The sequence below is a fragment of the Syngnathus floridae genome, chromosome 22, assembly GCF_059516105.1.
Source record: "Syngnathus floridae isolate MCC-2025c chromosome 22, RoL_Sflo_1.0, whole genome shotgun sequence".
In the NCBI taxonomy this organism is placed as follows: Eukaryota; Metazoa; Chordata; class Actinopteri; order Syngnathiformes; family Syngnathidae; genus Syngnathus; species Syngnathus floridae.
The window spans coordinates 225,916-250,213 of NC_142434.1; the positions used below are offsets into that span (position 1 = coordinate 225,916).

The following is a 24,298-nucleotide window of genomic DNA, read 5'->3' on the forward strand; positions in this document are numbered from 1 at the left end:
CAATCGCAAGCTCTCCACCGTTGACGTTGACCTCAATGCAAGTCACTCGGATCAAACATTGAAAGAGAACTCAAATGCCACTTGCAGCAAACTGACGTTCATCGTGGGACCAATTTATCAAACAGAAATTCATGCGACAGCAAAAAGAAGACCGTCCCAAAGGGGAAAAACAATACAAAATAAGGCTCGTCGTTCCTTGGTTGACGCCACGTGCTCCGTGGGCAGCAAATCATCTCCAACCAACGCTGTGCGGCCCAAACCAAAGAGGTCGAAGGTTCAGGCGGCAGTGGTGGCGCCGCCCTGCTTGGTGATCTGGCAGTAGAGGATCATGGAGAAAACCATGCCGGCGATCTGCAGACACACAAAAACCCGATTGCCAGCTTGCAAACACCTTCACATGTTGCATTTGCGCTCTGACCAGCAGGACGGCGATGGCGAAGGCGATGCCGATGACCACCTCCATGTTTTTCTCCATCAGCCGGATGATCTGCGTGGAGCACGGCTGCGGGGAGAGACGGATCACACGGCGCCCGTACACAATAGCGCCCCAAATGATGACGTCAAGGTCCCCACCGTGTTGTAGAGGCCGCCGGGGCCGCAAAGCGGGTCGGTGCCGACGCATCGGCACGAGTCGGGGGGGACGGCCCAGTCGGACGCTCCGTTCACCAGGCCGCAGCACTTGAGCTGCGCGGCGGCGGCGGCAAAGGTGGCCGTTAGCGTCGGGCCGGCCTACGAGCGAGCGGCGGCGGCGGTGGCAAGGACGTCGGCCGTCACCTCCTCCTGCAGCTTCTCCAGGTCCTTCCTGATGTTCTCGGGCTGATCGGACAGCGGCGTCAGCTTCTGCAGGCGCTCCCTCACCCACTCCTTCACCTGAAGGCACACCCGGCCGGCGCCGCATCTTAGCCCATTTTGACGCCAAAGCGGAGAAGCGGGCGGGCGGGCGGGCGTACCTTATTCTCGCCCACGGCGCCCAGAATTCCTGCCGCCAGCAGGAGGATGAAGATGAGGAGCAGGCTGGCAAAGAACTGCACGGCAAGCACAACATGACAATGTGTTCAATGTGACGCAAGCGTGTGTGTTGATTCTTGCGTGGCGGCGCTCCTGACCAGAATGAGCAAGCATCTGTTCTCCTTGATGGCGCCGCAGCATCCGAGGAAGCCCAAGAGCATGATGATGACGCCCACGGCGATGAGGAGGTCGATGCCCGGCAGGTACTCGTTGGTGATCTGCGCCCCAAAGCAAAGCAAGATGGAGGCGGCGGACAGAGGGAGGCAGGAAGGGCGGGAAGGAGCGGCCCACTCGTTCTTACGCTGTTGCCGTCCTTGCTGACTTTCAGGTAGAGGGACACGCCCAGGATCATGCAGCCGCTCAGCTGCGGACATGGCAGTTCATCAAAAAGCCAGCCAACTAACGACGGCCCTACCGGGTGGACCCATCCAGGGTGTCGCCTCCATCAATCATTCAACAGCCGCTCTCATCAATTTTTCAGTGTTTGCCCGCTGACTAACCGCCGGGCCGTAAAACACGGAGGGCAGTGAGTCAACCGCAGCCCATGCCGCCAAGGCGGGGTCATGCGGCGCATTGCAGCCACTGGAATTCAAAACGCACACGTGCGGGCGGGCGGGCGGGCGGGCGGGCGGGCGCGAGGACACGCGCAAGCGTTAGTCAGCGAGAGGCAGCCGACAAACCCGTTTTGGACACAAAGGCTCTTCGAGTGACTCAAGCCGCTCTACGACACATTTGAAATGCACGCGCAGACGCAAAAAGTGAACCGGGAAATGCTCCAAGTAGGAACTGAACATACGGAACGTTGTCCAAAGAAGAAAAGGAGGCTGCTGGAGGCCAAAAAGTCAATCTGATAGATCGGTCTGATCAAATAGCCCATATGAAAAAAAAGAGTCGCCGAAACAATCTGATGCAAGCGAGTAAACGTAAAAAAGGAGACGTCAAAAGAGGAACAAAATGGCCGTCTAAAAAAGTGGACAACTCAAAAAACACCAAGCACAAGAGGTAAAGAGGGAAACAACATCATCATCATCATCATCATCATCATCATCATCAAGAACTCATTTAAAACGACGTAGCCTAGCAAGCAAACGGTCGACACACAATTTAAAGATGATCAGACCAAAATAAAGTGTCGACATTATTAAAGTAGACTGCGACAATCACGCTTCACAACGGCCGGCCGGTTCAACTTTTGCTAGGTGCTTTGACACGAGCGGAGCGGCTTACATGGAGCCAAAGACAGACGACACCCTGGATTGGTCTGGACGCGTCAACAGTCAAAAAGCAGACGAGGACACTCCAATCAAACATCCCAAAGACTCACCCAGAAGAGAAGGTTGAAGAAGAAGAGGAGATACTTGATGCATTTGTTGACCGCCATGACGTCGCGCTCTTCGTTGCTAGTCCAGGTGCAGCTTCTCGACACCTTCGCTCATTCGCCGAGCCTGTTCTACCTGTTCGCCCCCAACCCCTCCCCTCACGTGACAGCCATTGACAGCCAAAGCAGGAAAGGCTTTGGGAGGGCCATCCTCTGCCAGCAGATGGCGCCACCTGCAGACAACAACCAGCACGCATTCCGCATTCCGGTTATCGTATTCCTAATAGAGGATGAAAAAGCAGGACATATTTGTATTGATGACAAGCCCTATCATGAATGTTGAAAAATAAGCTTTGAAATATTTGATGTACATTGAGAATGAAAGGAAAATCAATTGGATTGAAGTAGGTCATTGGCGTTCTGGCTTTTCTGTAATAATTTCGCATTAAAAAGTGAAATACTATCAATGTATGAAACGACATGAACATAACCATTTGATAAATCAATTTTTTTTAAAAAGCAATTACAAATGCATTATAATATTTGACTCCATTACAATTGGCCAAAACTAGTCAAATACACCATTTTACCTCCAAATAAAGCGAAATCCATGGGAGACATGTTTGGGGTATTTTAGCCAAAAGGTTTCATTAAACGCGATTTTGGTGTCAAGAGATCGACCAACTGACTGAAAGGGTTTTGATTTTTTTCCTTGCGTATCAGCACTCACACAATGGTGATGGTGATGATGACGAAGACGGGCTGGATGGAGGCTGAAGATGAAGACAGAGGGGGAGGCTGCGCGTGCGTCGCACGATCGGTCGCTCCTGGGCGGGGCTTGGCTTGGCGTCCGTCCGTCCGTCCGTCCGTCGCAGCATCTTCTCGCGCCTCGGGTCCTCGCTCACGACGACCCGGTCCGGCCGGTTCGAAAAGAGCTGCTTGCCTCTCTGCCTGCCTGCATACATGCATGCGTGTGAGTCAACATGACGAAGATGAAGATGCGACAAGACTAGGCGCAGACAAAGCCAGGCACGCACTCGGAGTCACCATTGTCTCGTTAACGCGCGCGTGCACGAACAACGATGCTGTATTGGCTTGTGCTCGCGGCCCAGCTGCTCGGTTCGGTCGAGGTAAGACCGGCTTCGAAACCCTGACACCAATGTGTGTGTGTGTGTGTGTGTTTGCGCGCGCGCACGCGAGAGAGAAATGGGTCAGTCGGCTGGAACCTGCCGTGCACGCGCACAGGGCCCCGTCGTCGCTCGCTTCCGCCGCGCGCAGCCGCTGGCGCGTGCACGTTGTTTATTGACAGTGGTCACCTAGCATGCCTGCTCTAGTTGGCTAGCTGTGGCTCGCCGCAGCAGCAGCAGCGGCGGCAGTAGTTCTGGGTTTGAATCCCTCACATGTTGTCCCTAAGTGCAATGACAAGCATTTTCTAATCACACGGTGATTGATGGGCCACCAGTAAGTGCGTGCTGACATTGGCTTGCGACCACTTTGCTCATCCAATTTTTGGCTTTTAAGGTGCCAAGTGACTTTTGAGTTTGTCGACAAATGCCCCGTGACGGGTTGTCGAGCAAACGGTACGTATGTGCCCCACTCGTGTTTTGTGGAAGCGTTGTGGGCTTGGCCGGCGACCGCTCGGTCCAAAGTTGGTCCTTTTGACGGCGGCCGAGGGAGGGAGGCCACGTGCCACGTTTGTTTGCGAAAACGGAGGCCTCCTGCCGAAAGACTAAGATTAGCGTGAGCGACATTAGCATTCAAGCCGCCCCGGGGGTCAGTCTCTGTGTCCATGGCAATGCCAAACGCTTAATGAGCATCTCCTTTCATCTCCGTTGCCAAGGAGACAGTTCGGAGGCCCGGCCCGGCCCGGCCCGGAACACATCGGCAAACCTTTTGTCAATCTTCTCTTGCCTGCTCGGAGGCCGACCGAACACCGGCGGGTTGTCAAACGTTCGTCGTGTGCAAGAGAAGGCCGCTTTCTGTCAAAGACAAAAAGGGGACAATAGAAACAGGCAAAGTAAACAATCTGTTACCAGAAAAAGAAAATATTAGATTGATAATAGAAATATAAAAAACAAAAAACAAAGATGACGCCTGTGACGTCCGCGGTCACGTGACGGCTGAGCTGAGCCTGAAACACAAAACAAAGAAGTTGTTGATGGCCGGAACGTGAATGAGCACACTTATGCGTTCTGCGGCCGGCTCGTGTCTTTGGAGCCGAGCCGTCCGTTCCCGTCTTTCGCTTCAGGCCGGTGGCCACACCGTAGCTAATGGCTGCCCGTTCAAAATCAGGCAGGATGCTATCAATGAGCATTTTCCTGGCCGGCCAGCCAGCCGGCCAGCCAACCGGCCAGCCAACCGGCCAGCCAACCGGCCAGCCAACCGGCCAGCCAGGCAGCCAGCGCACGGTGTCTTTTGTGTTTTCAGGTCATCGCTGCTTTCCGGGTGAGTGTCAGCGAGGCCGGCCAGATCGCGGCGGACCTGGAGACCTCCGACCTTCGGGAGAACGTCACGGCGTACGCGGCGCAGATCAGCGGGGAGCCTCGGCGCACCGTGCTCCTGTTCGGGGAGCCCGGCCGGCCCGTGCTCTTCAACGCGTCCTTCCACGGCCTGCGCTACAGCGTGGGCCTGCTGCTACAACGAGGACTGATCTGGTCCAGACCCGTCGAAAGCGTGTCCCTCCTCACCAGTGAGCAGACCTCGGCAGAGTCCCGAGCCGTCCCGTCCCGTCGGCGCGCCTTTCGACCGGAGCTCTCCTGTCGCCAACAGGGCCGCTTCCTGTGAGCAGCGTGCACATTTCAGACTACAAGGATTCTCCGGAAACCGGCGTGGTGTTTGACATCGACACTCCCGCGGGAAACGTTTTCAGCAGAGTCAACATCAGCTACAGCGAAGGGAGCGAAAGGCGCTCTATGCTCTACAAAGGTGCGAGCGGCCAGCTGGCCGGCCGGCCCAATGTCAAAGTAGCTCTGCTGCGGCGCACTAACTGTGCTGTTTTGAAGACTTCGACGAGGGGAAGACCGTGTTCAGGCACTGGCTACCCGGGGTGTGCTACCGCAACGTCACCTTCCAGCTCATCTCGGAGGCCAGCGCCTACCAGACGGCACAGAGTGACATCACCCACGTGCCCGTGCATCACAGGACGGGTACGAGGACGACCCACCTTATTCTTTCCCCTACCTTTGGATAGTGACGCCGACCTCAAAGTTGTTCCTCCTCCTCCGCAGTGCCGTACCCTCCCCTCGACATCTCGTGGAGCGTCGTGGACCTGAGCCAAAGCCCGACGCGAGAAAGCCGAGCGGCCGGCCGACGCTCCCGCGACGTCCCCGGCACGCCAGAGGAGGAGCCGAAGCCTTCCGAGGAGCCGCCGCTGGCGCGCAATCTGAGCGCCGGCGCAGAGAGCACGGACGCTCGCGACCGTTGGCCGGACTCCGCCGTCGAAACCTCCGCCGGCAGCGAGGACGAGTTTGTCAACGGCGAGGCGCTCGAGTACGAGGACTCCAACGACGCGGGGTCGGCGATGGCTCTCCCTGCCGAGTCTTTGGTCCTGCCCGCTAAGATGTCCCCCGTCCTGCTGGAGGTGCGCTGGCTGCCCCCCAGAGCGCCCACCAGCTATGACGGCTTCAACATCTACATTGGCAGAGACGGTAGGCCCTCTCTATAGGTCCTCGGCAGAAAGAAATTTGACTGGCAGCCGCCCCTGTCCAGGTAACACCACTCAGACGGCCAGCGTGGACGAAAGCACTCACGAGTTCTTTACGGAGCTGAGCGAGGCGGGAACGTACAGCCTGCGAGTCGCCACCCTCAGCGCGGCGGGAGACTGCGAGGCCAGAGAGAGCGCGGCGGACGCCGGATTCACCTTCTACCTCGGTACGTCACCGTTTTGCTTCCAAAGTCTCAAAATCCCGCTGTGCTCGTCGGGGTTAAGAAGCAACAAGCGCAGCAACTAGCACAATTTTGCTCATCGATGTTACTGTTGATGGCAAATGTCAGTTAAGCACAATAAGGTCCCATCAAATGCCGGCCGGCCGGCCCCAGCCAGCCAGCCAGCCAGCCAGCCAGCCGGCCAGCCGGCCAGCCAGCCAGCGCAGCCAGGTACAGCGACGTAAAGTGAAGTCCGCCATCTCGGCCCGACAGGTCCCACGGGTGAGCTTCTGCGTGAGCTGCGGCAGCGTCCGCGAGCAGTCACCGTGCGCCTGCTGGACTCCAGCACGGCCGCCGTGTCCTGGGCCCGGAGCTCGGAGGCCCACGACGGCAGCATCGTGTCCGTGGTGTCCACCACCTGCCTGAAGCCCAGCCTGAGTCAAAGGATGGAGAGCAACTACTGCAGCGAGGTAACGGCTGTCACCGCAGCCCTGCCTGGCCTCACTTCCTGTCAGGAAGATTGACCTCACTGCATTGTCGGATAGGAAAACTCAACCAGCGCCATCGTCAGCAACCTGACGCCGGGGGCTCAGTACCGGGTGGTGGTCTACCACACCAACGGACCCCTGATAAGTCCTCCCTCGGAAGCCGTCATCGTGGATATCGGTGATTAGCTGGAGGATATGGTGTGGCTGGGCTAAGACGCTTTGCAAGCAAGGCTGTTTGTTGTTGTTGTTGTCGTCGTCGCCGCCAGAGCCCACGGGCGTGCAAGAGCTGGCCGTGTACCCACTGAGCCCCACGGCGGTCATCTTGAGCTGGCAGCGTCCGTATCAGGTGGCCTTCCGCAAGTACGTCCTCCAGACCTTCTTCTTCAACCCCGTCACGCTGAGCTCCGAGTGGAGCACCTACTACGAGATCGCCGCCACCGCCTCCGTCATAGCGTCGGTGGTAAACAAACACGTCTCCGACGGTCGACCCGATGCCAGATGGGCTTGGGCTTCTTCAGCATCTCGGGCGGGGCATTGCGCTCCTTCCTTTCCAGAGGGTAACCGATCTGCTGCCAGCTTGGTACTATAAGTTCCGCGTGACCATGGTGACGTGGGGCGACCCGCCGCTCACTTGCTGCCACGGCTCCACCGTCAGCTTCGTCACAGGTAGCCAAAGCGCCGGAAGGGCAACCGCCGCATTCTTGGTGCACGGGGGCTCAGCTCGGGCTTTTTGTCACTCAGCTCCCGAGGCACCGCACATCTCTTCGGTGGATTACTCCCACGGAGTCCTGTATGTGCGCTGGACATACGGCGAGCTCTTTGTGGACCTGTTGCACTCCAGGATCACGCACTGGCAGGTCGTGGCGGTCGGCAAGAAAGGTTCCGAGAGGAGCTACTCGGTAGACGTGAGTGTCCGGCCGTTTGGTGACGCTCTCGCGTGGCCTTCCTCGCTCGCTCGATTGCTTGCTTGCTTCCTCGCTTGCTCGCTTCCTCGGTGTCCGAGCTCTCGTGTGTGTCCAAAACGCTGTCAATTGAAAGGCACCGATACTTTTGCACTTGGCAGGTGACTCGAAATGCGATGCGGGCCAGCCTGCCTCTGCCGCCCGGCGACATCTACAACCTGACGGTGACGGCGTGCACCGAGCGTGGCCGCAACACGTCCGTTCCCGGGATCATCAAACTGGGTCCGTGCGGTCCCACCGGATCCACTACCACGACGTGGACGCGATTCTGACCGGCCGCGTGTGGCGCGCTTTCAGATCCGGCCCCTCCCAGGTCCGTGCACGCCGTCAACGCCACGCACTCGTCGGTGACTCTGCTGTGGAGCGAGGACGGCGTGGCGGATCACTACCAGGTGCTCTGCAGAGCCAGCCCGGGCGGAAAAGAGGTGACGGTGAGGATACGTCCGAAGCGACTTTGACGTTGGCCTCGGCTTCACGTTTCGCTCCGCTTTAGGCCGGAGAGCCTCGGGTGTCCGGCTCGCACGCGCTGACCGTTTCCGGCCTGATGCCGTCGTCGCGCTACAACTGCAGCGTGGTCAGCGTCAGCTACAGCACGCCCAGCAAGCCCGCCCACGTCACCTTCACCACCGCCGGTAGGTGGCGACTAACTTGACCGCAACGAGGCCGACGGCAGTCTCGCTCACGTAAAGGCCCGCTCGGTCGGGCCTTTGCTCCGCCTCCGGTTCGCCTCACTAGCGCGCATGTGTGCGTGCGTGCAGCCAAAGAGATGAACCCCAGCGTGGCGGCCATCTCGGCCTTGGCCATCCTGAGCGTTCTGCTGCTCGGCCTGCTGCTTCTCTTCTTGCTGCTTCTCCGCAAGAAGCACCTGCAGATGAGCAGGTAGCCACCAAAGCGCCGCCCGTCGCGGATTCACGCCGCAGAGTTTCACCACCCTCCCTCCCTCCCGTCTTACACTTCAGGGAGTGCGGCGCCGAGACCTTTGTCAACTTTGCTTCGTTCGAAAGGGACGGGAAGCTGCCTTACAACTGGTACGATGGCGCTCATCTCCTTCTCGCTCTACGTTTGGATTGGGAATTTGGATGACGGTGTGGCATTGCACCGGCAAAAACGGCACCGTCCCACGTTGTTGGGGTTCCCCCCCCCCCCCCACTCTCGGGCAATCAAATGAAAAGATGCGAATAAACGCAAGGTGCTCACAAACGGCCACATACATTGGCCCACTCCCATGGAATAATAGGTCGGGCACTACATTTTGCGGTGGTCTATTTGCGGTTTATTTTGCGCCCGCAAAATTGTTGGGTCGGCACGATGCGGATTTATTTGGCCGCGTCCGGGTCACGGTCGTTAACGGCGATTAATATAAGAGCCGAAAGACGGTCAGTCGCTCATCGTAAAACGCTTGGCCGTTGGTGCCTTTTTGTATTCCATGGATGCGAGCGGGAACGAACAAATACGAGCCGGGCTCAAGTCAATGTTCTTCTTGACGTGTGCTAATGATGCAGCGGCGTGTTGGTGTCTCTCTGTTAGTGTTTTATTCTTTTTGTTTCTATTTGCCCCCCCCCCCCCCATCCCCCCAGGCGAAGAAGCCTCTTTGCCTTCCTTACCCTTCTGCCATCCTGCCTTTGGACTGACTATCTTTTGGCTTTTTATATTAATCCATGGTAAGTAAGCGAGCCAGCGAGCGAGCCAGCCAGCCAGCCAGCTAGCTAGCGAGCCAACCCCTCCTTTGGTTGTCCCGCAGGAAAAGTCTGGTGAGCGGGCAGGCATTTCATATTTGATTTCATGACAATGAGCTCAATATTAAAAGTACATTATGACTTAATTACAATTTAGAACCTGATCCAAGTACAGCAAAATAGCTTTTCTCCTTCAACGGACAGACTCCCGAAGATGTCTGGGTGGTTTTTTTTTTGTGGCACCTGAAGTGCATCACCAGACTTTTCTGAAAATTGTTGTGAGCTGTGGATGTGGCATGCCACTAAAGAACGGAGCAACCGCACGGCACGGCACGTTTGGCTCGCACGACCGCCCCTAAAGATTTCTCTTGACTTCAACCGCCTTGGACTGTTGCATGTCGCAATGAGAAGCCCTAGTTTGGAATTGGCCTGGCCGGCGCTCACGTTTTGTCCCGCTGACGCGTTTGTTTGTGTCGTAGGGGCAAGACGGCCTTAAAGAAGCGCAAGCTGACAAGGTAACGGCAGCCAAAGACGTCGCCGCTCCGGGACTTTTTAATGGCAATCTCTTGTCTTTTCAAGTCCCGTGCAACTGGACGACTTTGAGGCCTACTTCAAGGAGTTGAGCAAAGACTCGGCCTACAAGTTCTCTCTGCAGTTTGAGGTGGGGAACGGCCCGGCCCGCGCCTATCTTCCACTCAAAATGTCCACCAAACGTGTTTACAGGAGCTGAAGAGCGTGGGCCTGGACCTTTCCCACGACGCCGCCGACCTGCCCGTCAACAGGCCCAAGAACCGATACACCAACATCCTACCCTGTCAGTATGCCCGCGACTAACCGCTACCTTCATCCCTCCCTCTTAAGAGTTTTTTCAAACTAAAATGAGGTGTCAAGGAGTTGCATTTACCTGAAGCAAAGAGGAATGACTCGGACGTTTGCTCCTCGGCAGACGACTTCAGCCGGGTGCGGCTCTTTTCCCTGCACGACGACGAAGGCGCCGATTACATCAATGCCAACTACATTCCGGTGAGGACGGCAAACTTGCCTGACTCTGAAAACAGACAGACAGACGGGTCAGCCTCAATATATAGGGTCCAAAGAATCATTTCATAATGCTTTTTTTGCAGGGCTACAAACACGCCAAAGAGTACATCGCCACGCAAGGCCCTCTGCCGGAGACGCGCAACGACTTTTGGAAGATGGTCCTGCAGCAGAAGTCGCCCATCGTCGTCATGCTGACACAGTGCAACGAGCGGCGACGGGCAAGTCTCGGGCGGGGGGGGGGTCGGTTAGGAGCCTCCGGCTTTTTACACATCGTCGCGTGTTTGCTGCGTGTGGTCCAGGTCAAGTGCGACCACTACTGGCCCTTCAGCGACGAGCCCGTCACGTACGGCGAGATCAGCGTGGAGATGCTCTCGGAAAACGAGTCGCCCGAGTGGACAGTCAGGAAGTTCCGGCTGGGATACGTGAGTTGGGGTTTTGCTCTCGTTTGCTCTTTAGCCATTACCATTGGGAGAATTGGAAAAAAAAATGGGTAAAACGGTGGCACTCGCAGGCGGACGAGACTCGGGACATCCTGCACCTGAACTACACCTCGTGGCCGGACCACGGCGTTCCCACGGTCAACGCCATCGAGAGCATCCTGCAGTTCGTCCGCATCGTGCGGCAGCAGGCCAACAAGACCAAGGAGCCCATCGTAGTCCACTGCAGGTACAATCCGAGGGTCGGTTAGTGTGTGCGTGCGTGCGTGCGTGACGCTGCCCATTTGTTTCGGTAGCGCCGGCGTGGGCAGAACAGGCACCTTCATGGCCCTGGACCGCCTGATGCAGCACATCCGGGAGCACGACTTTGCCGACATCATGGGAATGGTGGCGGAGATGCGCTCCCACCGCCTTTCCATGGTCCAGACGGAGGAGCAGTACGTGTTCATCCACCAGTGCGTCTTGCTCATGTGGCAGAAGAAGAAGCAGCAGCAGCAGCAGCAGCAGCCGCCGCCGCAGCCGCTCGCCTCTGACGTCATCTACGAGAACGCCGGCAAGACATAATGGCCGAGCTTGCGCCATGCCACCGCATCATCCCCAGTCACGAAAAGCTTGGTCAGGAAGCCAGACAAAAAAGGAAGCCCCGCCAAGGCAAACAAGGAGCCTGGGGGGAGAAAAAAAAAAAAAAAAAAAAAAGAACAATTTCAGGCTCAAAGGGAACAGCCAACTTTTTTTGCCTTTGCGTGGTCTTGGGCGCAACCTGACTTCTTTTTCTTTGCAGCTTTTTTTTGGGGGGGAAAGTTTTTGGATGATTGGCCTCCTCATTTCCTTCCCTCCAAAAGCAGAGCAAGCAGCCCGCCTTAGCAGCGCTCATCCCAACAGCAACCGGCTGTCAATGATCATCTTTCTCTGCTGAGACAGCGAGGATCCATTTCAAGTTCCCCAGCACTTTGCTTGGAGTTGTGTGTAAATATTGCCTAACTGCTGTTTGTACTCATCATTACTGTACAAGAGACTCCCCCCCCCTTCTGTGTTGTTTGTGAACCAAGGGTGGGCAAGGTAACGGCCGCGGGCCAACACTTTCACCCGGCACGCGGCAAGAGTCCCGGAATATTTCTCGCATTCCCCTTTGAACTTTTTTTACACTTTAACATTTTGTTTACCTTGTGAAACTAGTTCTTCATAAAAAAAAAAAAAAAAAAAAGACTTGAACGTTTCATTTTGTCACTGTATTAGGTTACTTCATAATTACAAATATTTCAAAAGGAATGAAAAATCTTCAATGTCATTTTTGACAGTAAACTTCAACTTGCCTCTTTTGTGAAAAATTGCCGACTGGTTTTCTGCTGCTCTACATCCACCATGCGCCGCGCCATGCCACGCCACGCTACGAGGACAAAAAGGCAAAACGTCACGGAGGACGTATGGATGGTCCATCATTCCGCTGAAGGCGGCTTTGCTTGGCTTAAAACAATGGTTGCTCCCTTGTAATGGTAGCAGAGAAAGGTTTGCAGCAGCTCACAGTAAGCAGGACATTACCTGAATAATAATGAAGATTGACCCCTGGCATTTTAACTTGGGCCGGCGGGCCGGCCTGCCCCGAGTGAGCGCGTAGCGTAGCCTTTATCCCTGATCTTGATTGGTTCCGTTTGCGTTCCATGTTGTGACTGAATTCATGAGCCGCTTTCTCTCAAGTGTGGGCCGGTCTCTTGGAGGTACGTCATCATTGGCAGTCCGCCGGGCATCTGCCCTGCAGGCCAGAAGCTCGGGACGGCACTGCACTGCACACATGAGCCAACACGCACGCACGCACGCGCACGCACACACGCACACACACACACACACACACACACACACACACACACACACACACACACACAAGAACACTTGCATAAAACTAAACTCCCCCCTGTGAATGAGGCTTGTAATGATCCCTTTTTGTGTGCGTGCAAGTTGTAAGAGGGAGGACAAGTGGACTGACTCCACACCTCCACTGCAGGACGACTACTCGAGGTAAGCGAGCGGAGGAGGAGGCTGTGCGAGTGAGTGAGTGAGTGCGCGCGCGCGTATGGGCGCGAGCGAAGAGAGGAGAGCAGAGCAGCGGCCGCCATGTTAACCAAGAAGCCCGGAGCCACGGTCCTTCCGACGGGTGAGCGTCACCTACTGCAGCCGGGACGAGTGCACCCGAGCACGGCTGGGCTGGGCGGTGCGGTGCGGTGCAGGGGGTGAGAGGCGAGGGAGGGGACTTCGCTCCAGGAGAGAGAGAGCGAGAGAGAGAGAGAGAGAGAGAGAGAGAGAGAGAGAGAGAGAGAGAGAGAGAGAGCGAGCGAGAGAGGAAAAAAAATCGAACAAGTTGCAAGAGAAATGAGAATCTAGCTGTCCGGCTAGCATGCTAAGTGCTAAAAATAGTCTCTTGTGATCCCGAAGTGTGCATGATCCGCTAACGTTAGCACAGAGCAGCGACAGACACTCGATCAAATGAATATTTGATCTGCTTTTTTACGCGCTGCTCGACACAAACGCGACTCTTGTGTGACATCACGAGTACTTTATGTTGAGCTACTCCTTTTTTTTCTTTTTTTTTGGGTGGGGGGTGGTCAGCAGCTCACGCTCACCCCAGCTAGCTGTTCGCTCCTCACGTGAATTGCTGCTGCTGCTGCCGCTGCTATGTCATCATCCTAAATGCGATGGTTCTCGAGATAAGCTTGAGAAGCCGCTGAAGGACTAGAAGAAGCCACCGAGGCTCAGAATGCAAAGCATCCAGTAAGCATGCGACGTGGTATAAATAGGCTCTCGTCTCCCGGCATGAGCAGAATGAGCACGACTGGCACTTGGCACTGAAATGGTGTGATGTGACTTTTCGCAAGGAATAAAGCTGCAGTCAGTCTCCTGCTGCTAGCTGCTCGATCGATCATTGACATGTTTTGCCGCTGTTGTGTCGTTACTGTGTGATAGAAGTTGCGAACAGTCCATTTGCCAACATTGCTTGCCTTTGTCTCCGCTGTGACAGAAACTCATGTGACACAAGTCCAAGTTTCCGTTGAGCTTCACGGAGGATAGAGAGCAGTCGACTCGGGCTAATGGTTGAATTTGGTTTCTCTTGAGCCTGCCAAATTGTTGCACGTGTGGGGCCCCAAATGGAGGACAATTGTAATATTCTATTCATTTGTTAAGCTTTTTGACCAATCAAAGAATCGCCTCATACAATTTCCTCCCCATTGAGTGCCAAAGCATACATTGAGGACAATTCAGATGTTTGGTCCGTCACGTGGGTGAAAGATGGCGATGGCTATATTTGCAAAGCTCTTACTTTCTTTTGGGAGAATATTTCCTGTCCACAGGCTGATATTGCGTGCATGGGCACAAATTCAAGCGCGGGAACGATATGGAACCCGCTGTCCGACACCGCGCGTTGACTGGCGGCCAAATGGTGCCGGCCATCATCCACGGGTGAGGCCGCTGCCGTGCCACCTGGGCTACGAATGCGAGTGACTTAGCCGGCGTAAGCCCCGGGTTGGATTTTGTCTCGTGGTGTGACGGCCGCCCGAGCCCAAACTTCTTCTTGGGTTTTTGCCAGCACCAGTGGGAGGGGGAGAGTCGTGGACATTTCGGGGCCGGCTTTCTGCGGCGCACGCGCACCTTTTCCCACCCGTCCTGTCAGGCAGCATGCCGATGGCGCTCGCCGCCTCTCTGGCATTTCCAGATATTACGAGCGACCCGTGCTTCAGGTTTTTGGGGTGGCTGAATCCGCAACCGTTTTAATCACGTTGTTGCACTTCAACTGGTCCAAATGCCGGCAAGTTCAGCCCACAGACAGGAAATAGTCTCTTGGATTCGGAGCGCGGTTGTCCATAGAGCTGACTGACGCTCTTTGCGGTAAGCTCAATGCTTTGTTTTGAGATCAGGGGAAGGAAGCGAGCGAGTGAGCTCGTTTCCAAAAAGCGTGCTCGCTCGCCGTCCACGATTTGCTAGCAGCGCGACTGGCACAACTTGTTGGCGGCTCGCTGCCCTCATTAGCGGGATGACACGGCGGCGACTTCCCATTCAAATGTCCCACGCCATCTGTGGCCTTTAAAGTCACTTTAGCACGCACCTCGCGGGAACCCCAAAACTCCCACGTCAACTGTGAAAGGACGAACGAACGAACGAACGAACGCACGCCATTGGAGATTGACAATTTGGGCTTTTTTTGCTGCAGGCAAAACGGGCGAGCCGGTCTTCTCTCCCGGTCACGGCGGCTCCCTGACCACGTCTCCCGTCACGCTGCCGCCGCTGCGCAACGGCAACCTCAACCCACTGACGGTACGTTTGCCGGCGGCCGGCCGTTGGCCAGCCGTTGGCCAGCCGACCGACCGACGGACCGACCGACCGGGTGTGCGGTCACCGTGGCCACGAGCCAGCCGCTCACTGAACGCGGCGGTGCATTTGTGTACGTGTGAGGCGGCTTTCCTCACCTGCGTCCAAATGAAGACCCGCATGACAACTGCACGTCCAGGTTTAGTTTGTTCCGTGCACATGGCCGTCACGCAAAGCACTGGCGTCTCGGTGTTTTTTCCCGCTTGACAGAGTGGAAATTCCATTCATCTGCGTCAACCCTTCAAAAAATGGATAGAATTCGAATGAAGTAACCACATTCACAGTGAAGAGAAAGTATTGATTGAGAGCGTTCTTGTCTCACTGTTTGCTTTATGATGCGTTACAGCGCCATTTTTCTCTGGTAAACAATTATGTCGTTTGTTCTAATTGTTCAATTTCAGCGGGGCAACCGCCAAGTGCAGTAAGCGCCGTCCTATTCAAAGCCTTTGCCCTCAGGGTGGCGCTAAAGGGGCCATGTCGGAGGGCGTGCACATCGCGCAAGTGTTGGACAACGGCGGCGCCAAGCGTCCGCATCAGAGCGGGCCGCAGCTCAACGGCCTGGCGCCGCTCGCCCCCTCCCGGCCGGAACGCCCCGCCGCTGAGCCGGACTCGGCCCAGCGCGGGCGCCCGGGCGCCGCCTCTCACAAACCGGCCGACGTCAAAGCCAAGCCGGCCGCCTCCACGCCGGAGCAGGCCATGAAGCAGTTCATGGCCAAGATGTCGTCCTTCGAACATCACGAGGTCTTCAGCTACACTGAGGGTGAGCGGCGGCGGCGGCGGCGGCGGGGGCAGCGGCCGCACAACCCGTCCGCTGCTCAAGCTTGTCGTCTTTTCTGCCTAGTTTACTTTGTGGGTCCCAACGCTAAGAAGAGGCCGGGGGTCCCGGGGGGCGCCAACAACTGCGGCTACGATGACGAGCAGGGCTCCTACATCCAAGTTCCGCACGACCAGATCGCCTATCGCTACGAAGTCCTCAAGGTGATCGGCAAGGGGAGCTTCGGACAGGTACGAGCGCGTCGCAGCTTCATCCCGTACGGAGTAAGGCGCAGTATTTTCACTTCCCGTTTCGGCCTTGGCGCCGACACCCGGTATCGATAGCGGCCCATCGCCGCTCGGCTCGGCCCGACAAATGAGATGGGTTCTTTCTACGTCGACTTGACGAGCAAATGAGCGACCGATGTTTGCAGAAAACCAAGACCACCTTGCAACTAACCCCGAGTCGGCCCGCAGGTGGTGAAGGCGTTTGACCACAAGACGCAGACGCACGTGGCGCTGAAGATGGTCCGCAACGAGAAGCGCTTCCACCGGCAGGCGGCCGAGGAGATCCGCATCCTGGAGCACCTGAGGAAGCAGGACAAGGACTCCGGCATGAACGTCATCCACATGCTGGAGAACTTCACGTTCCGCAACCACATCTGCATGACCTTCGAGCTGCTCAGCATGAACCTGTACGAGCTGATCAAGAAGAACAAGTTCCAGGGCTTCAGCCTGCCCCTGGTGCGCAAGTTTGCGCACTCCATCCTGCAGTGTCTGGACTCGCTGCACAAGAACCGCATCATCCACTGCGACCTCAAGCCCGAGAACATCCTGCTCAAGCAGCAGGGGCGCAGCGGAATCAAGGTGACACGAGTCGCACCCATACCCAATTCGAGTCAATCTCCTCACGGTAACAAGCGCTTGCTTCTGTGCTCATCAGGTCATCGATTTTGGCTCCAGCTGTTATGAACATCAGAGAGTTTACACCTACATCCAGTCCAGGTTCTACCGGGCGCCGGAGGTCATCCTAGGTGAGACGTCGCCGCGAAGCAAAGGAGCCCTGGCTGGAAAAGCCGGGCCGGGCCGGCCGCTGACGGAAGGGTCGTTGCAGGTTCCAGGTACGGGATGCCCATCGACATGTGGTCCCTGGGCTGCATCCTGGCCGAGCTCCTGACGGGATGTCCGCTGCTTCCGGGCGAGGACGAAGGCGACCAGCTGGCCTGCATCATCGAGCTGCTGGGCATGCCGGGCCAAAAGCTCCTGGACGCCTCCAAGCGGGCCAAGAACTTTGTGTCGTCCAAAGGCTACCCGCGCTACTGCGCCGTCACCGCGCTGCCCGACGGCACGGCGGCGCTCAACGGCGGACGCTCGCGGCGCGGGAAGCTGCGAGGTCCGCCCCGCAGCAAGGACTGGAGCGTGGCGCTGAAGGGCTGTGACGACGCGCTCTTCCTGGACTTCCTCAAACAGTGTCTGGAGTGGGACCCTGCCGTGAGGATGACACCCAGCCAGGCGCTGCGCCACCCCTGGCTGAGGAGACGACTCCCCAAACCACCCGCCGCCGACAAGACGGCGTCGTCCAAACGCGCTCCCCCCCCCGCCGACGGCGCTGCCACCGCCGTCACCACCGTCTCCAAGCTCTCGGCCAAAACCAGGACTAACCTGGCGCCCATCACCGACGCCAACGGGAACCTGCAACCGCGGACAGTGCTGCCCAAACTGCTCAGCTGAAAGTGAGCGCGCCCCAGCGGCTTGAGGCTGGCTGGGGTGCGTCGGCACCGGACGGGACACACGGCAGCGTCCCCTCCCCAGCGGTGCCACCGTTCAGGCTCCTCCAGCGGTGGAGTGCCGCTGCAGACAATCATCACAAAGGGTGCTGAAAGGCCATTATTTATCAACAATGAAGACACCGAAACCCTTTGTTTTCTTCCGGAGGACAGAATGTGCCAAGTGGCACGCTAATCCGCGTCCGTCGGTCGGTCGGTCGGCCGGCCGGCCACATGGAGCCATGAGTGGGCTTAGCTAGCAGACAAGTCTTACATCAGTCAGTTGACTCGAGTGCTTTGTTTTCAGTTAGCGCCCTGCTCAAAGAGGCTTCTCGTTGGGCTGCAATTGGCATCATGAGACACCACCATGCTAACTCCCATCAGAGGCCAATTCAGGACAGACTTCAAAAGCATGCAATGCTTTCATTTTGCTAATACTGCCAATTGAACGACAAAAAAAGATGACGATTGATCGTGAAGAGTCGGTATTAACAGCGCGTTACGCTGCGTGTGAGGGCGTCAACCGTTTTAAGCCATTTTTGATCCTCCCATGTGTGCGTGCGTGCCTGCCTGCCTGCGCCGCAAAATCTCTCGCATCAAGTGAACGCCTCACAACGAGGCGTGATGTTATTTATGAATATTTATTCAACATGTGTTTTTTCTACCAGGATGTGCAGCAATTACTTGAATGTGTGCGCATGTTTATTTGAAAACGCAAGTGGCAGTGGCACGACACTGTTGACCATGACGTTAGCGACGTGGCTCACGGTCGAGCCGACGCGAGAACACACTACCTGTTTGTGATTGGTCCCCCCCCCCCCCTGCCCGACTTGACGAAACATTTTGTGCCTTCAAAGACGGGCGCCGAGCCACGATGCGTTCTATTACTGTTGTGAGAGGCGGGGCTAGGCGCAGACATGTAATCAGACGGATGATGTCACTCGTCGCCAACGATACACACGGCAGGGCTAAGCTAACACTAGCCAATCCACCGCTAGCGACAGAATGCTAGCCGATATGCTGCACTGACGTTTGTTTTTGTACTAATCATGTTAGAACCGCTGATAAAGCGCAAGTTACAGTTTTAATGAGCGCTTATACTGGTTGCTAGCATAAGTTGTTTTTTTTTTTTTTGGTCATGCTAACTTGACTTGCGGGTGTCTAAATGCTAACCGCTGCGCTGCGCTAGAAGCAAGTACCAACAAGCACTTGAGCCAGCAGTTAGCATGAGCGGTTTTGTTGTGGAAAGCATCAACTAACACTAGCCAATCAGCCGCCGGCATCCAAACACTTGCCTCTGCACTGCCACTGACGTTTGTTTTCTATTCACGACCCACTGCCGACAGAGCGCTAGTAGCACAAGCACTGGAACTAGCTACTAGCATTAGCGTCATCGTTGTGGCTACCTCAAACTAAGCTCAGCTGTGATGATGATGACGACGACGACATGACAAACACCCAGGGCATTTTTGGGGGGTTGATTCTACCAAAGTGCATTCCTTAGCGGCGAGCTAGTGGCTCAAAGAGCGGACAGATACAAGTTGAGTTTGGTGAAAGGTCGCAGCCGTCACGTATAGCTAGCCTCTTGCCCGCAGCTAACCTGCGAGCTGATGTGGCTAGCTTGTCTTAAGACGGACGGACGGACAGACACTACTGTTAGCTGTGCTGTGTTTCTGTAGCGTTTGTGGGTTTTTGACGCGTCCGGTTGACGTCGTGCGGAGAAATGAATGCTGTGGCCAGTTTTACAATGTACTGTATCTATCCACTGTACTACAGACACACACGCACACATTGTTTTTTTGGTTTGTTTTTTTCTAGTGAGCCTTTGTAACCTTTTATTGTGGTGGAATATGAATACGAATACAACTTTACTGACTACAATGAATCACGTGTGAAATAATGAATGAATCCTCTGGATTGTAGCCAAACACATGACAGAGTGGCATTTTACGGAGCCTCTTGTTGCCTTGACAACGACTCACAGCCAATAATGTCACCAGCCAGGTTTTGTTGTCATGGCTCGTTGACACAGGCGGCGCACACTCGAGCGGTGTGGCACTTCTTTTTGTCCTTCCTCCTAAAGAGAACAATTAAGCACCACCGACTGGCTGACTCGCACAAGCTGGTATCAAATTTGCGAGAGGCCAGAGTTGGGTTTATTTTCGGCAAGTGTCTTCATCTCACACGCATGTGGTGAGAGTCGGCGTCGACGTGAAAGCGCGCAACCGTCTTGTTCCGTCCGGCACATTGAACGTGCACACTCACGTCACATTTCAAACGTGAGATACTTGCCAGTATCAACGGTCACCAACCCGGGCAGAATTGGTAAGATGTTCATTCTTTAAGAGTGAGAGTGATCATTTCTCTCGAATAGGATTCAAAATAAATGAACGATGAGGCATTTCGGAAAGGGAGACTCAAAGGAAATAAGATGCTTCCGGTCCAGTCAGTGATATGAAATCAATAAATCATGACATTAGCCAGCGAGTGTCAACTTATGAGCGCCGCACGCATTCATTCCTGTGATACCAAATAGTTTGACATGATGATCTTCTGGGCCATTCATTGAAATGAAAATGTGCACTTGCATAATTGGAATTGAATTCGCATGATGTAAACGTTGATTTACAGCATTTCAGCGCACAAGTAGTGATCAAGAAATGTCCATTGACATCATTCATATGTACAAGATGTATTTGGCACTTACCGTCAAAGACGAGCTGGCGGCCACCCAAAATGACGTCACCCTTGCTAATCGGGTGCTCCCATTTAGCGTCCAAATAGATCCGTGCAGCACCCTGCTGGCTGGCAACATGTAGCCGACACACGAGCCTGACCTGTAAACATAAGGCCGCACTTGTCATTTCATTTGTGGCGTCAGCCTTCTTATTTGGTCAAGAATAGACTAGACATGAGGAAGAGATAACGTGCGTTAACTTACGCTTGCTAGCTTGACATTTTCTCTTCAAAACCGACCAGTCGTCGAACGTTGTAAGGTTTGAGCTTCAAAAATAATATGAGCAAGGACAAGTTGTCGGGGTGTACTTTCAAATTGACGACTTGAAGCTTCTGAAGAAAGCGCTTCCGGTCCTTTTCACTTTTGCCGCCTGAAGTTTAATTACCAGGCACTTCCGGGTCTCCTTTTCGGTTTCCTGGTCCGTTCTTCTTCTGTGGTTTTTTTTCGTTTTTTTTTTTTTTTTTTTTGCTTTAATGCTAACCCTAGTTACCATTACAAACAACAGTGTCAAACTGAGTACAGAAATATATTCATTCGGGAAAAAATTGAAAAAGGCAATACATACTGCTAATGAAGAAAGGTCGAGTGTGTGACGACTAACTGGACTCAGCAATCGAGCTTGTGCTCAATCGTGTCCACCGGATGGCAGCAAAACACAACGCGACAACACTAGATGCGGCGTACACGACGAGCGCCATCAAAAAGTCAAGTCAAGTTTATGTTTACAGCCCTAAATCACAAGCAGTCTCAAAGGGCTTCACGTATACACAACAAATGGACGAGTATTCCCAAAGCCTCCCCTGATCTTAAGCTCCCAAGGAAAACAGAATAGAGTAGATCTCTTTTGTCATTGTCACACATGTACAACGACATTTAAAACGTGCCAACCGATCGGTGCAAAAAGATAAAAAATAAAATAAATAGAATAGATATGAAAAGTTAAAAATACAAGCTAGAAACCACACAGAAGAACATACACAAACATGATCTTTTTTTTAGCGGCATTTAATGTGACTACCGCTGTAGGGTAAAAACTGTTGGCGAATCTGCTAGTCCTTGATCTAATTGATCTGTAGCGTCTGCCAATGTTAATTGCAAAAAAAAAAAAAAAAAGGTCGTGAAAATGGGTACGCACGCAAGCGCACGCATCTGCAAACACAACATTATAGGAAACAACAGACTTGAAGAGAAACATGTCAAGATGATGCTTTGGTAAAGCGGAGCATTGAGGAAATGGCGTCGACGTTGGCTTGCCACCTGTGACGTGCTTGTGGAATTCCCCCTCTTGCTTATTCGGACTCCGTGAAGAAGGGGACAAAAAAGCATGTGCAGCATTGTGAAGTTTTCCAGGTCACAAACGCCATCTTCTTGTCACGGAAATCCATTTCCGTTTCTCACTGGCACTAAATGTCTTTCTTTTTCTGCGTTGAGAGGGGACCAAAAGTGGGCGGAGACATGTCAACTATGAATGCAAATCAAGTCAATATTCCACGTCGTCTGACACATTTGAAGATGTGCAACAAGTTGTTTCCTTTTCCGATGCTGACTCACAACGAAACGCGCGCGCGCACACGATGACGAGAGTGGAGAAAGGTTCAGTCATTCAGTGTCACTTTCTCTTTCCGTGTTGTCATGGGTTTCTTTGTCGTGGCTGCTGCTGCAGTCGCCGCCGCCGTCGTCGCCGCGCAAAACGCGCGCACGCGCTTGTTTCCGAGCTCTTGGACGAAGTTTAGCTTGGCATCCGATGATTAATGGTGCATCAATGACCGGAAGCGTTGGAAACGCGGTGGGTGCCTGTTTTTGCCACTCAGGCGTTGATTCCTACTTGTTCTCTGGACCTGAGGGCGCGGCCTGCGACTGCCCCTAACTACGTCACGTCCTGCCTGGAAGCCAAATGATTCCCACCAAGGCCGTGGAAGTTTTCTTCTTCTTCTTCTTCTTCTTCTTCTGAGAAGTCCAAATGCCGCTTACGCTCTTGCTCAATGAAAACGTGTCAGCAGCCAATAGAATTGTAGCATCTTTATTAGGTGCTAATCAAATAAATAGCTCATAAATAAGAACAAATCAAGCTTAAATAGCATCATCAAAATGTGTGTGCATGGGAATAAATAGTCTCATGTGATGGAATGAAAAGGCATCCCACGAGCTCACGGTTTTCGCCTGCGGCGGCGGCGGCGGGGCGGCGGCGGCGGCGTTTGCCTTCGACGCCGCAGGCCGTTGGGCGCCCCCGCCCGGCCACTCTCTGCCAACAAACTGGCCTCCTCGTACAGCCAGGGCAGTTCCCACAATGCTTTGCTTTGGACCACCAAGTTGTCCATCTGGGGGGGCAGAGTAACACGACAGCCATGGGGAGGAGCGTCATCCATCCGAGGTCACACGTTTGGAATGCAACGCTCATGAATTCAGCAACTCTTTCACATGCAGTGATTTGAAAAGCGAGCGCACGTAGCGTTTGTAAAAGCAGTTGTACCTGGAGGTGTCGGAGCTCGCTCAGCCCGCTGACAACTTTGTCCTGCTCCTGAAACCTGTACTTGCGCAGATCCCGCACGCACTTCAGCAGGTAGTTCAGCCCGACTCGGGCGTCGTCTCCCGAGGTGGACGCCGGGGGGCCGGGCGGGGGCGGCTGCTTCAGCATGTGCCCCAACAGCTCCTCGTACGTCTGCAGCACCGCCGACATCAGCAATTCCTTGGCCTGAAAGGCGCAGCGGCAACAGTTGCAAACAGTGGCCTGTTTCCTCCGTATTGCCATTGGCCATTTTCCCAAAGTTCTCTTCTGTGCCTTTTTTCCCAGGACGAAACAAACATGGACGACGTAGTACGTACTGCCAACGGCAATAGTCGTCGGCGGCACCGTATGGAGCAAACGTGCATCAATAAATATATCAAATGAGCATCAGCAAGAACGATGTGCAAATAAAAGCAGCAACAATAGGCGGCGGCGGCGGCGGCGGCAGCGTTGGTGTGGTGCGCACGCACGCACGCCGTGCCACACCAACCACCACTTGAGCCCACAAGCAGACATACGGTTTTTCGGGATGCGTTTAGTGACACGCAAGTCACCTGCTACACTGAGCTGAAATAGGCTAAGCTAGGCAATTGAAATGGTTTTACCTTCATATTGGTGCTCAGGAGCTCTCTGGAGAAGACGGGAAGGCCGTTAAAACGTTCTTTGGGCGGAATGTTCTGCAAACACAAACACACGGGACAAAAAAATCAATCTGGTGAATCCAACAAACCCAAGTTGCGTGCGTGCGTGCGCATCCTCACATAAAGTTGCAGTAGGTTCTGTATGGTTCTGTTCATCCTCACAGGCACATGAGAGGTCGTGACGCCACACACACACAGGTAGGCGCACATTCCGAGCATCCCTCTCGCCGCGGTAACCATGGTCAACTGGAGTCCGCTCGAGCGCGTGTGTGCCGTACACGTGCGATTCCTGAGGCGGGCCCCGACGGCGATGCCGATGTGAAGAAGTGTCGACGACGTTTCGCATTTAAGAGAAGAGACGCGTACGCGGGCTCGCACACGTGTGCGCGCGGTGATGATTTAAGTGTGAAAATGTGGTTGACGATTTCCTTTAAATCACCAAAATTCAGAGAAGGACAAGGTGCGGGGTCCCACGTTGCGTGTGGGTGTGCGCGCGCGGAAGCCGCGATGAGGTTTAGAGGAACTTCTCTTGAATTTCTTTTACTGCTAGGATTGACTTTGAGCAGTTGCGTGTCACTTTGCAGCTATTTTGGTGCGCGCCTTTCAAAATGAAGTGCAACTAACCACCGTCTGGCAACATACTAGGTACGGACGGAGCTTCCGAGCTGATCTTTGACAGGCAACGTCATTTCCAATAAAGGCTCGAAAGAAAGAAAGAAAGAAAACCCCCCCACTGCATCACACA

At 54.6% G+C, this 24,298-nt stretch overlaps 4 protein-coding genes across 12 annotated transcripts; 2 read left to right on the forward strand and 2 right to left on the reverse strand.

The window, feature by feature from the left end:
• Positions 1-92: 92 nt before the first annotated feature.
• On the reverse strand, positions 93-4,643 carry LOC148378958 (tetraspanin-8-like). The gene is made up of 10 exons (XM_088367348.1): positions 4,217-4,643; positions 3,057-3,281; positions 2,333-2,559; positions 1,310-1,372; positions 1,107-1,226; positions 951-1,025; positions 775-870; positions 574-684; positions 419-502; positions 93-351 (listed from the first exon to the last, which is right to left on the reverse strand). The coding sequence occupies exons 3-10, from the start codon at positions 2,387-2,389 to the stop codon at positions 277-279; spliced, it is 681 nt and encodes a 226-aa protein (XP_088223474.1). The 5' UTR covers positions 2,390-2,559; positions 3,057-3,281; positions 4,217-4,643; the 3' UTR covers positions 93-276.
• On the forward strand, positions 3,114-12,126 carry ptpro (protein tyrosine phosphatase receptor type O). 5 transcript variants are annotated; one of them, XM_088367163.1, is made up of 25 exons: positions 3,124-3,456; positions 4,754-5,015; positions 5,096-5,251; positions 5,329-5,472; positions 5,554-5,973; positions 6,035-6,196; positions 6,464-6,660; positions 6,736-6,856; positions 6,945-7,138; positions 7,233-7,344; positions 7,420-7,583; positions 7,742-7,862; positions 7,938-8,071; positions 8,134-8,272; positions 8,399-8,519; positions 8,600-8,668; positions 9,218-9,301; positions 9,796-9,831; positions 9,896-9,977; positions 10,040-10,130; positions 10,263-10,339; positions 10,441-10,575; positions 10,657-10,779; positions 10,869-11,023; positions 11,091-12,125. In XM_088367163.1, exons 1-25 carry the CDS (start codon positions 3,409-3,411, stop codon positions 11,356-11,358), a joined length of 3,615 nt encoding a protein of 1,204 aa, XP_088223289.1. In that variant the 5' UTR covers positions 3,124-3,408; the 3' UTR covers positions 11,359-12,125. The 5 variants fall into 5 exon arrangements, with proteins under 5 accessions (XP_088223291.1, XP_088223287.1, XP_088223288.1 ...); XM_088367164.1 differs by having other exon boundaries at positions 3,126-3,456; positions 7,938-8,065; XM_088367161.1 differs by having other exon boundaries at positions 3,116-3,456; positions 7,233-7,583; positions 11,091-12,126.
• Positions 12,127-12,645: 519 nt separating this feature from the next.
• Positions 12,646-19,554, forward strand: dyrk2 (dual-specificity tyrosine-(Y)-phosphorylation regulated kinase 2). Of its 5 annotated transcripts, none has more exons than XM_088367251.1 (7): positions 12,646-12,807; positions 14,993-15,096; positions 15,607-15,910; positions 15,992-16,155; positions 16,381-16,770; positions 16,847-16,937; positions 17,018-19,554. In XM_088367251.1, the coding sequence occupies exons 3-7, from the start codon at positions 15,625-15,627 to the stop codon at positions 17,632-17,634; spliced, it is 1,548 nt and encodes a 515-aa protein (XP_088223377.1). In that variant the 5' UTR covers positions 12,646-12,807; positions 14,993-15,096; positions 15,607-15,624; the 3' UTR covers positions 17,635-19,554. The 5 variants fall into 5 exon arrangements, with proteins under 5 accessions (XP_088223377.1, XP_088223374.1, XP_088223378.1 ...); XM_088367248.1 differs by having other exon boundaries at positions 12,802-12,943; XM_088367252.1 differs by lacking the exon at positions 12,646-12,807 and adding an exon at positions 12,934-13,557 and having other exon boundaries at positions 15,552-15,910.
• A 1,299-nt stretch (positions 19,555-20,853) lies between these two features.
• Positions 20,854-23,862, reverse strand: ifng1 (interferon gamma 1). Its single transcript, XM_088367365.1, has 4 exons — positions 23,674-23,862; positions 23,518-23,589; positions 22,877-23,098; positions 20,854-22,724 (listed from the first exon to the last, which is right to left on the reverse strand). Exons 1-4 carry the CDS (start codon positions 23,791-23,793, stop codon positions 22,554-22,556), a joined length of 585 nt encoding a protein of 194 aa, XP_088223491.1. The 5' UTR covers positions 23,794-23,862; the 3' UTR covers positions 20,854-22,553.
• Positions 23,863-24,298: the final 436 nt, after the last annotated feature.

Bases quoted from the DNA above. Each gene is read 5' to 3' on its own strand.
- ptpro (XM_088367161.1), top strand. From the start codon at position 3,409: ATGCTGTATTGGCTTGTGCTCGCGGCCCAGCTGCTCGGTTCGGTCGAG. The intron at 3,457-4,753 runs GTAAGACCGGCT...TTGTGTTTTCAG, and splicing joins AGCTGCTCGGTTCGGTCGAG to GTCATCGCTGCTTTCCGGGT. The intron at 8,273-8,398 runs GTAGGTGGCGAC...GCGTGCGTGCAG, and splicing joins CGTCACCTTCACCACCGCCG to CCAAAGAGATGAACCCCAGC.
- dyrk2 (XM_088367248.1), top strand. From the start codon at position 12,904: ATGTTAACCAAGAAGCCCGGAGCCACGGTCCTTCCGACGG. The intron at 16,771-16,846 runs GTGACACGAGTC...TGTGCTCATCAG, and splicing joins AGGGGCGCAGCGGAATCAAG to GTCATCGATTTTGGCTCCAG. The intron at 16,938-17,017 runs GTGAGACGTCGC...GGGTCGTTGCAG, and splicing joins GGCGCCGGAGGTCATCCTAG to GTTCCAGGTACGGGATGCCC.
- LOC148378958 (XM_088367348.1), bottom strand. From the start codon at position 2,389: ATGGCGGTCAACAAATGCATCAAGTATCTCCTCTTCTTCTTCAACCTT. The intron at 1,227-1,309 runs GTAAGAACGAGT...TTTGGGGCGCAG, and splicing joins TCAGCAAGGACGGCAACAGC to ATCACCAACGAGTACCTGCC. The intron at 871-950 runs GTACGCCCGCCC...GTGTGCCTTCAG, and splicing joins GCGCCGTGGGCGAGAATAAG to GTGAAGGAGTGGGTGAGGGA.
- ifng1 (XM_088367365.1), bottom strand. From the start codon at position 23,793: ATGGTTACCGCGGCGAGAGGGATGCTCGGAATGTGCGCCTACCTGTGT. The intron at 23,590-23,673 runs GTGAGGATGCGC...TTGTGTTTGCAG, and splicing joins AGAACCTACTGCAACTTTAT to AACATTCCGCCCAAAGAACG. The intron at 23,099-23,517 runs GTAAAACCATTT...TGCGCCTTTCAG, and splicing joins TCCTGAGCACCAATATGAAG to GCCAAGGAATTGCTGATGTC.